The sequence below is a fragment of the Leptinotarsa decemlineata genome, unplaced genomic scaffold (assembly GCF_025532065.1).
Source record: "Leptinotarsa decemlineata unplaced genomic scaffold, Ldec_3_MD MMD2_tig00000035_RagTag_RagTag, whole genome shotgun sequence".
Classification (NCBI taxonomy): domain Eukaryota; kingdom Metazoa; phylum Arthropoda; class Insecta; order Coleoptera; family Chrysomelidae; genus Leptinotarsa; species Leptinotarsa decemlineata.
In genome coordinates, this window is record NW_027412540.1 from 12616010 (window position 1) to 12631512 (window position 15503).

The 15503-nt window shown below is 32.9% G+C and overlaps 1 protein-coding gene across 1 annotated transcript in view; it reads right to left on the reverse strand.

Moving 5' to 3' along the window:
• Window positions 1–15503, reverse strand: part of nonC (serine/threonine-protein kinase Smg1) — a 94164-nt gene that overhangs the window by 13354 nt on the left and 65307 nt on the right. The window contains exon 6 of the mRNA XM_023157447.2: window positions 2570–2832. Within this exon, the coding sequence (XP_023013215.2) occupies window positions 2570–2832 (263 nt within the window). The remainder of the gene's footprint in view (window positions 1–2569; window positions 2833–15503) is intronic.

Here is a 15503-nt window from a genome sequence, read left to right on the forward strand (position 1 = left end):
AATGTATTACTATATTTAATTTTCGATTTTTTTCTATTATCAGAATTGTTTAAATTTCTTTTAAGTGACCTATTTTTGTCGGCCTTTAAGTTATTATATTTCATTCTGATAATTGCTCTCAGTTTGCAAAATTCAAAAATAATATTTAAAGGAAAATCTTCCCTTTTAGCAAATTTTTTTAATGAGTTTTTACATCTCCTGACCCTTTTCTAAATACATTTAAATGATGTTTTTCGAAAAGCTTGTTCCACTTTTTAATTTTTTCTAACCAATTATCTGTGGGTTTAATAAGACCTCCCAATGAAAGTTGCTAGACCCAAGAAGGTATCTTATAATTATGGTAAGGTAATCTTATAATTATGATCATCTGCCCAAACCAGGTAGATCATTTTTATGCTCTTTAGCAAAGTATCCAGCAATATATTCTAAAGGGTCCTCTGTTATTTCTGTAATATTTGTATTTGAAGTTGAATGTTAGTAGAAATGTCAGATCTACTAGATGAAAATGAGCTACTGTAATTTGATCCTATTGTCTGCTCTAAAATCGTGTTTGCGTGAATTTCAATTTCCACCTTTTTCGTGACATTTGGAGTAATATATTCTTCTATAATCGGTTCTTCAGTATTCACTGCAGCCTGGAGGATGGTAGAATTTTTTCCAGAATGATCATTCTGATTCGGTAAATTACTTCTAATGGACTAGGATGTTCATTTGGACCGAGGCTTCTAATTTGAGCAACGAATCCATTCTTTTTGCAAAGTAGTGGAAACCATATCCTTAGCAATAGGAAAAGAGTGAAATATTACATCAGTAACACCACTTTTCTTTAGAGTCAACTGATTGATTTTGCAAGTTGACAATGCACAAATACGACCAGGCATTTTAACTAAAAATTACAAGGTTATTTAATGGTTAGACAATTATTGCTATTGCTTGCAAAAATGTTAATATTTAAAATTTTTATCTTAATTTAATTTAAAAATGTTCAAAAAAACAAAAAAGTTCCAACATGGCAAAACACAAACCTCAAAAAGGAAGAAAACAACAGAGTCTTATATGGAGTCTACAGTTTAAAAAATGTCCAAAAGCACAAAAAAATAAGACTTTCACAATAACAAACTCAATGTTTCAGAAAGATAATTGGTATAGTTAAATAAAAATTTAATCAAAATAAACAAAAACATTGTAATACTGTCCGAAAATAATCCTCAAAAAATGTTGCCTTATGAATATTACTGGAGTTTTTTCCCAACACCAAATCGTTATTTTTAACACCTCGACACGTGTTTCGACCACCTAGTGATCATCTTCAAAGATGTATCACTTGGGGATCTGTTTCTTAGTGATCATCTTCTTAGTTTTAATCTTCCTCTTTGAAGATGATCACTTGGTGATCGAAACACGTGTCGAGGTGTTAAAAATAACGATTTGGTGTTGGGAAGAAACTTCAGTAATATTCATTACTACACCAAAGGTTCCAAACAGTGCATCATAAACACAGTCTTATGGCAGCTACTAAAAGTGTCACCAGTGCTACTCGGTGCTTGTTTAACGTGGCGATATAAGTAAGTAAGCAAACCTGTATGTCCATAATCGTTTAACTCGGTCAATAAGAATATTATCGTATTGAATATAATAAGTAATTTTTTTTAAGTTAAAGATTTTATTGAAAAAAAAGGGATAATAATATGAATGTAGATAATGTACTGAAAGCTAAAAAATAATTCGGACTGTACTTTTAGTACATTAATGAGAGTGGTGTAATGACTGCTTCCGAATTATTTTTCACTTTTAGTACATTATACACATCATCATTATCTTTGTTTTTTCAATTAAACTGTTTAACATAATTTTTTTAACTTATTTCATTCTCAACTTTTCAGTTTCTAATTTTTATCCACCTTAATACCACACCGTTCTCGGCACGTTTTAACCCATTATCTTGACTTGGGTGGTGTATCGCTAACAATGTATCACTTTTAGCCACCCTAACGTCACACAGTCCTCGACACAATACAAAATTGACTTGGGTGGGAGATCTATGCTTGTATCCCAATCGATTCTGAGTTGACAAAGTTCTTTGTGTAGATTATATTGGATTTACATCTTTTTCATAGTGCACTACTATATATAGTACTAGTCAAGCCCTGTCATTTGATACCCATATTGAGGTAATTGTGAAAAAATTTGTAATCCGCTATTTTGTAGCTGCAGCCATCTTGGATTCAAAATTATATAAAATTTATTAAATTGTATTGTCATCAAAATTGAATGTGTGTACCAAATATCAGATTTATCTGTCAACACGAAGGAGCTCAAACTTCAATTACTAAATTTGACCCAAAGAAACAAATAAGACAAGCTAAATAAAACCGTTTAAAAATGGTAGGTATACAAAGTCGTTATATGAAAAAAAAATCAATCTTTTTTTCTCAGTGTACTTTGTGGATGTGGATAACTTCACACCCGTCCAATAATATTTGTTTTGTTGAATACTCCTATCACATCATTAACAAATTTGTTTTCAGCCAAACATTTATGTTGATACAGTAATGTTCAATCAACTCACTTATTTTCATTCCATTCTGCTTTCATCTCGGTACACCTAACATTGAACATGGACAACACTACTTCTTTTTCCAATTCTTTCTTGGTCTGTTTGGAACTATTATCTGTGGTCATTCCTCCAAAAGTGGTCCCAGCTAATACTTCGCCGCTGACAGTCCAATCTATCAAAGGGTCATAAACGAAAGCCTCCAATAAGGTCAAAAGAGTTTCCCTTCCTTTCCTCATCGTTTTCAACACATTTTCGCATGCCAAACGGAAGATACCCTGGAAAAAATAATTACGTTTAATATATTACTAAGGAAGAGCTTTTTCATTTGGAGATTTGGTTGAATCAACTATTTTTTTCAAATCATGACCAAATTTTGAAGTTTCCATAATATTTATTAATAAGTTTGAACTATATCTTAAGCATTAACACGAAATTAAGTCCCCCCAAATAATTCGTTATTGGGTAGAACGACCAATATATATATATATTGGATGATGCGACTAATTTTTCCTTTATTTTCAGTATTTTACTATTAATGTAAGTTACAAAAAGGATTTGAAGCTCTATAACTTTCATTTGATTATCTGCGAGCGCTTTCGACAGCTGGTCGTGCTGTCATCTATATATATATATATATATATATATATATATATATATATATATATATATATATATATATATATATCGAAACGTCGAGTATCGAATAGTACACAACGGATGAACACCCGGAAAAACAACACATCACAACACAAACATCACATAATAACACATAAAACAGCATACCTGTGCTATGTGAGGATATTTAATTTGGAAATTTCAATTTTGGAAAAAGTCTTCAACATGAAAATGACAACTTTTTGACATTGAATAATGTGAAATACTTTTTTAAATGTCGTTTATCATGGTGATTTATATTGTGTAAATATAACAGGATGTATTCAGGTTTTTTATTTTTTGTTAGTAAAAATGAATACCTTTTGCTGAGGTTGGCGATGTCTGTCTTTTTGTTGACATTGTTTTCTTTAATTTTAATTTCAGTCATTTCCAGAAATTGCCTTTTATTTTAATCAGGTTAGAAATGGAGAATTTTCGTGTATAATTGACTGAATGATCATTAGAACGTTTTGTGTTAGAGCATACGAATTTCGTTTCAAATTTTTACAATTACTTTTATGAAGAGCTATGCGGGTTTATAAATTGTTTTTTGTTTGTCCTATATATATCTTATTACAATTGTTGCGGATCTTCATCTTCAATGTTGAATATAAAAATTCCACAAAAGAAAGTTAAACCCTTAATTAGAAACTACATTCATTCCGAAGACTCCGAAAGACTCCTTCGAACAACTTTGTTGATATGAATATCAAATGCTAATTTAGTAGGTATCCAAAGTGACCAAAAGGTCTCTCACAGAATTTATATATATATATATATATATATATATATATATATATATATATATATATATATATATATATATATATATATATATATTTGTCTATGCAAAACCACCCTCTGTGCAGACCTGATGCAGACTTATATTGAAACATGTGTTGACTTGTAAATTGTTTAGTAGAAACCTCACAATGAAGTGTTAATTGAATAAGTTCTGAATTAATTTCGGAACTTTCGAACAAGATTTTTCGGAAGCAGCTAACCAAAAAATAAAAAATCCCTATAAAATTATATCCCTAGCTCACTTCTCATTGAAAATTTCAAGTAACTTCGGTACTCTGTATGTAAAGTGACTACATTCTTCCATCCACACTCAACAATCTAGATTTTATGAAGAAAACATCGTTAAAAGTAACATAAGACATTTATCAAAGATAAGAGCACTCAAGTTTTCGAGCACTGCTCGGAAGTAGCTTTTACTATCTATTTTTGAAAATAACATTTCTGTGATCTACTACTTAATCGCTGTCTGTATATTACTTCGGTAATGGCTAGCAGCCATTAGAAAACAAAACACAATGCACCAAATAGGTCATAACACATAAACAAATAGTGACAAATGTGTACGTATGTGGTCGACGGCATTAATAGATTATTTGATCGGTTTGACAGACATGAATCAGACCATTCAATTTGAATAATTTTTCGTCGTTTCTAATCTGTCGACCCACTTCTTAATCGAACTTGTTACCCAAATATTTACATATGTAAATTTCTGATGCACTTTATTTCGACAACAAATATTTTCGTTTACAAACATTTCACTCAAGGTCTGTTCTAATGCATAAACAATAAAAATGGAAGAGAAATCATGTGGTCAATTGTGTATTAGGTGAACAGTGTCGAATTGAGGTTTTTTTCATATGAATTTTCAATAGATATGATAACGGTCCACTTTTAAATTGTATCTGATACTATAAAACAATTTTGTCATTTATTGTTACCAACATGGACAGAACCAAGAGAATGTATAATTTTCTCTAACTATATCAAAGCGAAGAACCTATTAACAGGGCAACTATTTGTTTTAAATAACATTTGTTCTATTTGTTTAAATATCTAGTAACTAAAAATAAGGTGACCGCTGTGGATGAAGAAAAGAAGTACAATTCCAGTTTATAGGCCTTCAGTTTTCCTGTAGAATATTTATTGATATTCAAATATGTAGTATTTTCCATGGCTCGAAAATTTCGTGTTAGAAAATGTATTATTGCTCTGGAGGAAATACGTTTACCATCCCGTCATTATTAATTAGTTCATTAAGGTAGCTTATTTTTGCTGTTACTGGGACAAAAACAATGTTCACGTGATCAACTCATTGAAGTTCATGAAGAAGATAAGGAAAGCTATATGATCTGAAATATCTTTTAATTAGAGTACATGAATCGTTATTTTTTGATGGAAAGGTGTAACTTATTACATATTTTCGATGTTAGTAAACAGGTGACGCCAACATATTTGAACTAGATTAATGACTTTCACTGAAACCACCGTGGAATTCTAGGGAATAATGGCATGAATGCTCAATCGGAAAGTAGGCGGTAGAGCATTGCTTTTGTGCCAGAAAAGTGCAGGTGGCGGCGTCCAATTTAATAATTCCCACGATTGCCATCATCAATATTCAGTGAAGATTTGAATAATTTTGAAGTTGTATTATATGTTTTTTTAAAACTATTCAGTAGCTAACTAGGACCTCGATATACAGGCTGATTCACGGTGGATGGCACATTAGACGTTTCTGGTGAACCAGACAACGGATCACTTTGAAAATTTAATGGAGGGCATATTCGGACATTCTCTAGCCAACTAAAATATTTTCGGCAATGCGGTGTTGCCGCTTCTATTAGAAAGCAGTAGTAACTTTGATTTTTCAAATGGAACACTCTGTATATAATATTATTTTTGGAATCTCCAACAATTGCCCGACAACTTTTCTTGATATTTCCCTATACCTATCTGTTACCGTTTTCGAAATAAAAATTAATTTCAATTTTTTCTTCGAAAATCATGACTTCTAAAAATGCCGATATCTTTTAGTTAAGAAGTACTATGATATCAAAATTTGGTTTGGAGTTAGGTGATACTTGGACACTTCCCACACGTCAGCCTAATCTCCGTTACTTCAATACAGGGTGGTAAAAAAATACAGTTTTTTCGTTTGCTTGAAAAAGTTGCTGAAATTTGATTATTTTAAATGGAACACCCTGTATATTATTGAAAATTCGGAAAGCTGCTGAAATTTGCTTTCTTTCTATGTATATCATACCTATACCTAACTAGTCAAGTTTCGGACTTATGAATATTTATTTGTGAAAATGTCCCTTCAGAATGGTATTTCCATTCGGTATTTGGTAAGCAGGCCATGATTACTATTTGACAGTAGCGTTGTGACATTCTCCTAATAATATCGACATTTTCGTCACTTCAGAAGTTGCAAATACCTTCAAAACGATGGAACAAAACTATTCAAACGAAGTTCTTATGAATTTGTTTATTATTTTTGGACAGTGTGACAAAATTATCAGCAGAACATGTAGAAAGTTCAATGAAATGTATCCGAATCTACCGCCAATGAACCTCAAGAAATTTATACGAATTCAGAACAATTTCAATGCATTTGGATCAACTTTAAAAGCACCAAGAAACTTGCCTCGACCCGTAACTTTCGAAGACAACCAGATTAATGTCTTAGCATATTTTCACGCATTTCCCGAGTCATAGATAAGAAGTGCTGAAGAAGATTTGGGTATAAAATATTCATCGGTTCAAAGAATCTTGCTAAGACATAAAATGCATGATTATAAATTCACCAAAATTCAAGCAATGAAGCCTCAAGATCCTCAACAGAGAGTAGAATTTTGTGAAATGTTGTTGACACGCATTCAAGAAGATCCACTTTTTTTAAATAAAATTATTTGGACTGATGAATCGAAATTTTCGAGAGAAGGGATTTTCAATAGAAAAAATCGTCATTATTGGTCCAGTGAAAATCCTCACGTCACAAAAGAAGCCGGATTTCAAGAAAAATTTAGTTTTAATGTCTTCTGCATGTTGATGGACAACAAATTGAGGTACGTGATATACGAGGAGTCATTAACATCCAGAAGCTACCTGAATATTTTGGAGAATACTGTAGACAGTTTCGTGGATAATCTGCCACTCGAAGATTATCGAAACTGTTGGTACCAACTAGACGGAGCTCCTGCACATTGCACAAGAGAAGTGAGCGCAGAACTGGATAGACTATTTGACGATCGGTGGATGAGGCGCTTGGGACCATGGAATTGGCCAGCGAGATCACCCGATCTTAATCCATTAGATTTTTATTTGTGGGGAATGTTTAAAGAAACAGTTTACAAAATACCCGTGCGTTCGTGAGATGAATTGTTAAAAAGGATTGCCCAAACATTTGAAGATTTGGATCCCAATGAAATCAGATCTGCCACCACGAAAGCAGTCAACACCCGCATTGCAGTCAACACCCGCATTTTAAAGTGCTTGGAAGTGAACGGCCAGCGATTCGAACATATTTTGAAATATTCCACATGATTGTTTTACTTTTTTATAATTATTCATATCAATATTTCCAATTTCAAGTGCTTTAATAAAGTTTATCCAAACATATTGAAATTGTTCTGAATTCGTATAAATTTCTTGAGGTTCATTGGCGGTAGATTCGGATACATTTCATTGAACTTTCTACATGTTCTGCTGATAATTTTGTCACACTGTCCAAAAATAATAAACAAATTCATAAGAACTTTGTTTGAATAGTTTTGTTCCATCGTTTTGAAGGTATTTGCAACTTCTGAAGTGACGAAAATGTCGATATTATTAGGAGAATGTCACAACGCTACTGTCAAATAGTAATCATGGCCTGCTTACCAAATACCGAATGGAAATACCATTCTGAAGGGACATTTTCACAAATAAATGTTCATAAGTCCGAAACTTGACTAGTTAGGTATAGGTATGATATACATAGAAAGAAAGCAAATTTCAGCAGCTTTCCGAATTTTCAATAATATACAGGGTGTTCCATTTAAAATAATCAAATTTCAGCAACTTTTTCAAGCAAACGAAAAAACTGTATTTTTTTACCACCCTGTATTGAAGTAACGGAGATTAGGCTGACGTGTGGGAAGTGTCCAAGTATCACCTAACTCCAAACCAAATTTCGATATCATAGTACTTCTTAACTAAAAGATATCGGCATTTTTAGAAGTCATGATTTTCGAAGAAAAAAATTGAAATTAATTTTTATTTCGAAAACGGTAACAGATAGGTATACGGAAATATCAAGAAAAGTTGTCGGGCAATTGTTGGAGATTCCAAAAATAATATTATATACAGAGTGTTCCATTTGAAAAATAAAAGTTGCTACTGCTTTCTAATAGAAGCGGCAATACCGCATTGTCGAAAATATTTTAGTTGGCTAGAGAATGTCCGAATATGCCCTCCATTAAATTTTCAAAGTGATCCGTTGTCTGGTTCACCAGAAACGTCTAATGTGCCATCCACCGTGAATCAGCCTGTATATGATAGATTTTTTCTCTTGCATGATCACAGTTATTTCCTAGAGTATACTAATAATAATAATAATAAATGTAGTAAAATACTTGGCTATTTTCTTAAACAAACCTTTGATTTCGAAAAAGCAGAGGCAACTAAAAAAATCCAAATAATTTCGATAGAACTATTATTATTATAAATTTTAAACAACAATAATATTATAGAAAATACAAATGGGTACAAAAAATTACTTATTGATCTAAATGAGGTTGTCAAACACTTATAGCCTACATTTCAGTATGTCATCCTCCACGTTCGATACAAATTATGGTTCTTCTACTGACATCTGTAACTTCATTTTTAATGAATCGGGGATTTATATTTGCACAGCACTCGCAAATGATATTTTCCAGATGTTGTATGTCAGTAAATGGTCTACTTCGGTACACTTTTTGTTTCAGGTAACCCCACAAGAAAAAGTCTAAAGGCGTCAAGTCGGGTGATCTAGGTGGCCAATAATGTTCCCAGTTACGTCCAATAACTTTGCCTCTGAACATTTGTTGGAGGGACTGTTTTACAGCAATCGTGTGATGTATTGGAGCGTCATGAAGCTGATACCATAGGTCGTATTTAATATTTAAAGGCATATTATCTAAAACTTCACTAACCTCATTAATCAAAAGGTTGAGATAACCGACGGATGATAAATTTTTCCTAAAGAAAAATGGCCCAATTATTTGGTCGTTAAGTGTCCCACACCATACATTAGTTTTAAAGGAATACTGATCACCACATTCAATTGTGAAATTGGGATTTTCTTGGGCCCACCATCGGCAATTTTGAGAACTTACCGTTCCATTTGAAGAGAACGTTGCCTCATCTATCCATAAAATTTTATACGGAAACTTTACATTTTCTTCTCTCTCTCCTTAAAACCAGAATGAAAACCCCAAACGGACATCAAAATCGCGTTCTTTTAATGTGTTAATCGGTATTTTTCATAATATTGGTTATGCTCGTTTGTCCGTGTTCAATAACTTTTAAACAAATGTTAAGTTGGGCGTCCTCATCATATTTACTTGGAGTGTGCTTTTTTTAAATTGATTTGCTACGAATCCTGTTTCTCTGAATTTCGACAGTATCCTTGACACAGTAGTATGTTGAACATTTTTTCCTGGATGCCGTTCATTAAAAATGTTAGCTACTTGCCGGTTTGGTGTATTCTCACCACATATTGAAACTATTTCTATTCTTTCCTGAAGAGACAACATTAGTGCAACAATAACTGTTAAAAATTTGACAAGTAAATCAACAACTTGACACTACCATAGCATGCATTTTGTTTGTCAAGACCTACTTAAAAATTTTATTCAACGTGATTAACCATCCTTACCGCCCTAGTTAGTGTTTATAAATAATCTGTAAATACTGAATATTGAAATTTTAATGTAATTTCAACTCTAGTAATTTTATTAATACTTATTGCAGTTTTTGAGTTGTGTCTGCTTTTTCAAAATTGAAGGTACTGACGTTTGTTTAAGAAAATATCCAAGTGATTGAAACTTTGCACCAGTCATGTCAAAATTTTTATAGCACATTTTTAATTTCTCTCTAAAAATGTCCGTATAAGTAAAAATTTATCAGAAGAGTTAAACTCCATGATGAGTTTGTTATGTATACATGAATTGATGACAATTAACCGAAATTGTTTTTTAAAATAAAGGGGATATCTGTCAAAAATAAGCAAAAAGTTAACTTCATCCTAGTTGCATAAAATTTGGCATATGGATATAAAATTGTCGTAGACACAACTTTTTCAAGTAACTTTTTGTTGAATTCGATCTAGAAATGCACTTTTTTATTTAAAAAAAAAGTTGAATTTGACTAACACTGAACAAAAATTGCCTATTTAGGGATGCAACACACTGGTATTTTCAGATCTATAAAATCATCAACGGTTTCTGAGATATTTTATGTGCTTTATAATCTGCGTGAACTCATTTTTCAATGCCACGTTTCGTTCATTGAATGTCATTATCAATATATATTTTTATACATTTTCGTAGTCATTATAATTACAAATTCGTTGACATATCACAACATATGTATTTCTCGACGTTTCTTCCCGAAGCCACATCATCAATATTCTATCATTTAACTTTTTTTATTCAATGAAAAATCAAATATCAAACTATTGTTGTAACACATAGTTAACAGTATCTTTAATACATCACATTGAAAAAAAGACAGAAAGAAAAAGAAAGAAAATGTTACAAAATAATAAATGATTGAACACCATAACGGAATGTCTCACGTTACATTTTTTAAGTTACCGTCTCACGCGATATCGCATCAAATGATGTTCAAATTGTCTTCCATCATTTCTTAAACAAATACTTGCTCTAGAAATAGTGTGCTTGTGGCAGTTCTCTAACATCTGTGGAGTGATAGCGATGCAGGCATTCCTTATTGAATCTTTCAATTCAATATTTTCAAAATTTGTTCTGAATACTTTATATTTTATGATTCCCCGCAACGAAACATCTAGAAGAGAAAGGTCCGGTGAACGTGGTGGCCATTCAATAGGACCATTATTTCCTATCCACCTTCCTGGCATAGTTGTATTGAGGAAATCTCTACAGATTCTCCTGCGATGTGGTGTAGCTCTGTCGTGTTGGAAATACTCATATTTGTGGCAAATCTTCTAATAACTCAATTAGAGTCACTGATAAGAAACCCAAGTATAATTCTCCGGTCAGAGATGTTTCAAAAAAGTGGGGGCCAATAATTTCATTATCAAGAACACCAAACCATCCGTTAACACCATATCTCTCTTGAAAATTGGTAACTCTATGTAAATATTCATTTTCTTGTCGCCAATGATAAAGTATATTCCTGTTGAACCATCCGTTATTGGTAAATGTACTTTCATCACACCACAACATTTTTACAAATTTCATTTTCTTGGCGAAATTTTCTAATGATCCATCTACAACAAACTTTTCTCCTGTTTAAGATGAACTCTCCTGACTCGATAAGGCTTGAATTTATTTTTCTTCGAAATTTTCCGTACGGACGTAGTGGATATGGCCGAATTATGAGCAAAATCCCTCAGAGATACTTCCTTGTTCTCAATTTTTTTAATTTCCACAAATCCTAAAACGCCGATTTCATTATCGCCACCACATTCAGTAACCGTACATTCGTAAAGTATTTTCGATTCGTTGAAAATATCTGTGATTAGGTTGTCGTCGTTCAGGAAACAATTCCTGATACATTGCCAGAGATTCTGAACAGACATTTTTGGGTAGCTACAAATTTTCAAAAGACATTTGGAAATTATAAATGGCTTGGTATTGATACAAAGATTATTGGTCTATCTTTTTCAAGACGACCCTGACAGAAATTTAGTTGGATTTCAGTGAATACAAATATTTATAATCCTAATGAAATAATTTGGATAGACAGGAGAACTCTGGATTTCAGTAACATTCGGAAATTCTGGCTCCTAATAAAAAATGATAGTGATGATGTGGTTTCGGGAAGAAATGTCGGGAAATATAGATGTTGTGATACATCAACAAATTTGTGATTATAATGACTACGAAAATGTATAAAACAATATACAGGTCCGTATTTAAAAAACATATATTGATGATGGAAATCAATGAATGAAACGTTGCATTGAAAAATGAGTTCACCCGGGTTATAAAGCACATGAAATAAATTTCGTGATTTTCCGAGGACAATTCAAAAAAACCGGCGAAGGTAATGATGAGCATATTCGAAATAATTTGGATAAGCATAAAGATGGCGAGTTCGCCAGTGAGTCACTATTGTTAGATTCATCGGGTAATGAAAGCAAACAACTAAATATTCGGAAAACACAAGTTATATAAATACCGAAAAAGAAATTGGCCACATGGCTAAATAGGCCCCTTCTGGACATAATATATGATTTTTATCATAGCCTCCAATTTTTGATGGAGAGTTGTCGAGGTCCATATGTTCCTGATATGCGAAATGAATACGATGGGATTATTGGAGCTCGGGACATGCGATAAGAACAATACCTGAAACAAGTTTACTGCATAACGATGAGATTGGAACCTTTGGTGAACCCCAATACACGAGAGGGCTTTAACGGATATTCGATAAAGTAAATATGAAAGTTGCATATATAAAACTTCTTATAAATTGCAACAGCTTCTTGGTAATCCAAAAGATAGACTAGAAAACACAGAAAGGTCGGGGATTTACGAAATCAGTTGTCAAGATTGCAACAGCAAATACATCGGCCAGAGCCGACGAGCGATTAAAACCCGCTTCAAGGAGCATTGTGCACACATGAAATACGGAAGGGTAGAAAAATCCAGTGTCGCCCAACATGCTCTAGACAAGGACCACAGAATTGGTGAAAACAATCCGAAACTGATCAAGCATGTGCATGCCACCAGGCTACTCGATGCATGTGAGAGTCTAGAAATAGCAAAATGTAAGAACAGCATGAATGGCGATGAGGGACCCATCCCGTTTAGCCCGCTTTTTAATCTTTGTTAGGAAGAGAATAATTACTACGAGAAATTCCATATTGGACTCCAGGTATACAACCTCAGGTAACAAATTTTAGTATATAAGGATTAACCAGACTAGACTAGGTATCAATTTTCTTCACCTGAGGATGCTTACTTTGTAGGCGAAACGCGCGTCGAGTGCAAAAATATCAGTTTGGTGTTAGGGCAATTGATCTCGAAAAAAGTTATTCAAGTTTACTGCAAACAATTCAAGAGAAGAAATCAGCAATCAAAGAATACCTTGCAGGAATATGTGTCAGACATAGTGATTATCTTTGCGTTATCCGCAAGCCTCAAGAACATTATTCAGTTACCGATTATTCAAAGGACATCGAAATACAAGTATAGAAGTTAGGTTTTACCTATTGGTAAATGCCATACTTAAATGATAAAACTCTGAAACCAGAATGCACAGTAACTGAGCATATTATTTATAAAAAGATAACCTACCAATCAAGAACGTGAAATCTGAAAAGAGGGGTGTGTACCAATAATATAGGGAAAAGAAATGAAGTTTTTAGATCAAGGGGCGGGAAAAATAGTCCGTGAAAAAAACAACCGAGAAGATATAACGTCGATAGGTATTACGTTCGTTAACGCGACCCCGAACGATTAGAAAAACAATTTTATTAGTTTAGTTCAAAGCTGGCTCAATATTGGAGTTTGATTATAAGACTACAAGTAAAGTGAAATTAACAATATCCACTGGGTTTAGTGTCATCTTTATCTACGCGATGACCTATTACATCGCAATTGGAAGAGCCCAGACGAAATAATCATACCGAGAACACATATCAGTGACGGACCAACTACATATAAATATCGTGCTAATGTTTTTTTTTGTGGGGGGGGGGTACACAAGCTATTCTTGGCATTAATGGAGTTTTACTCCAATGAAATGAAAGAAATTAAATTAAATCAAATGTGAAGGGCAAGTTACTATTCAAAGTTTAGTAATTTTCTCTCCACTTTTCCATTCGTTTTTCATTTCAGGAAAGTGAAAACGCACAAAAGACAAGAATAATTGCATGGTACTTAAGCAGGAGGTCGCTTCAGCATTGAAAAACCTTTGGATCACATGAGACAACACTGATCATCCGTTTTCGTAACATTGGGAATAATGTAGAGATTATAACTATGTAAGAGACTAGAAGTGGATATCTCCGAATCCCTTTCCGTGACTGATTATGGTAACAAATACCTGAAGGTTAGTAGCCAAAACCCATCTATTTTCATTTTTAAGTTGATGCAACGGCATTACCGTCAAATATATTATTAGGTTTGCTTTCGGAAACGTATACTAAAAATGGTGAATTTGTCAAAGACATATTATATAGCAGCTAAAAAAAGTTCAAAAATTTGCAACTCCAGGAACTGCATCGATCGATTGTGGGAGAACTATAATTAAGAAAAATCTGAAAATTTGACAATATCCTAAAGTCGATGGAGGTAACTCGGTTAAAATATTTTCAAGATGGCGGCACTTCCGGTTATACCGGAAGTAGGCTCAACTTCGTTATTTTCAGTGGAATACCCTATATATTATCACATTTTTGGATCCTACATCAGAATACAAATATTTTTTGTGTATAATGACCTATATCTAAGTCTAACCGTTTTTTACATATTCAAGTTGTATGTTTGCAGACCCTATAATAATTTCCAATTTTTCCAATTTTGGTCGGGTTCCTTGTAGAGTATAACCAAATTTAATTGACTTCATATGAAATTTCGATAATTAATAATACAGGGTGGTCAAAAAAGAAGAATAATTAAATTTAATAAACCGACCAAAGTAACTTTTTTCAAAAGGAAATCCCCCATTTTTATGATTTAATCGTATTAAGCTTTAAAAATAAGGGTAACTTCGTATGAGGATACCTATTCCGAAATACTGTCAAGAAAATTATACAAAATTTTAAGAATTTTGGATCTATAAGAAGCAATGTGCAAGGTTCCCTTATAGGAGAAACTGATAATAATTATAGGGTCTTGCAAACATAATTTTTGACATAAAAACTTAAATATGTCAAAAACTGTTAGACTTAGATATAGGGCATCATGCACAAAAAGTATTTAAATTCTGATGTAGAATCTAAAAATGTAATAATATATAGGGTGTTCCATTTAAAATAGTTAGAGTTGACAGCCACTTCCGGCATAACCAGAAGTGCCACCATTTTGAAAATATTTTAGCAGAGTTGCCCCCATCGACTTTAGTATATCTACTGTTAAATTTTCAGATTCTTTCTAATTATAGTTTTCCCACAATTGCTCGATGCAGTTTACCCTGTATAAACTCCAGAGGAAACAGGAATATTTTGCCTAAAACTGCAGGGAAAATGTTGGGGGGCTTGCCAGTAGATGCTCTCTGCAATGGAGACAATTCTCAAAACTGGTCGTGA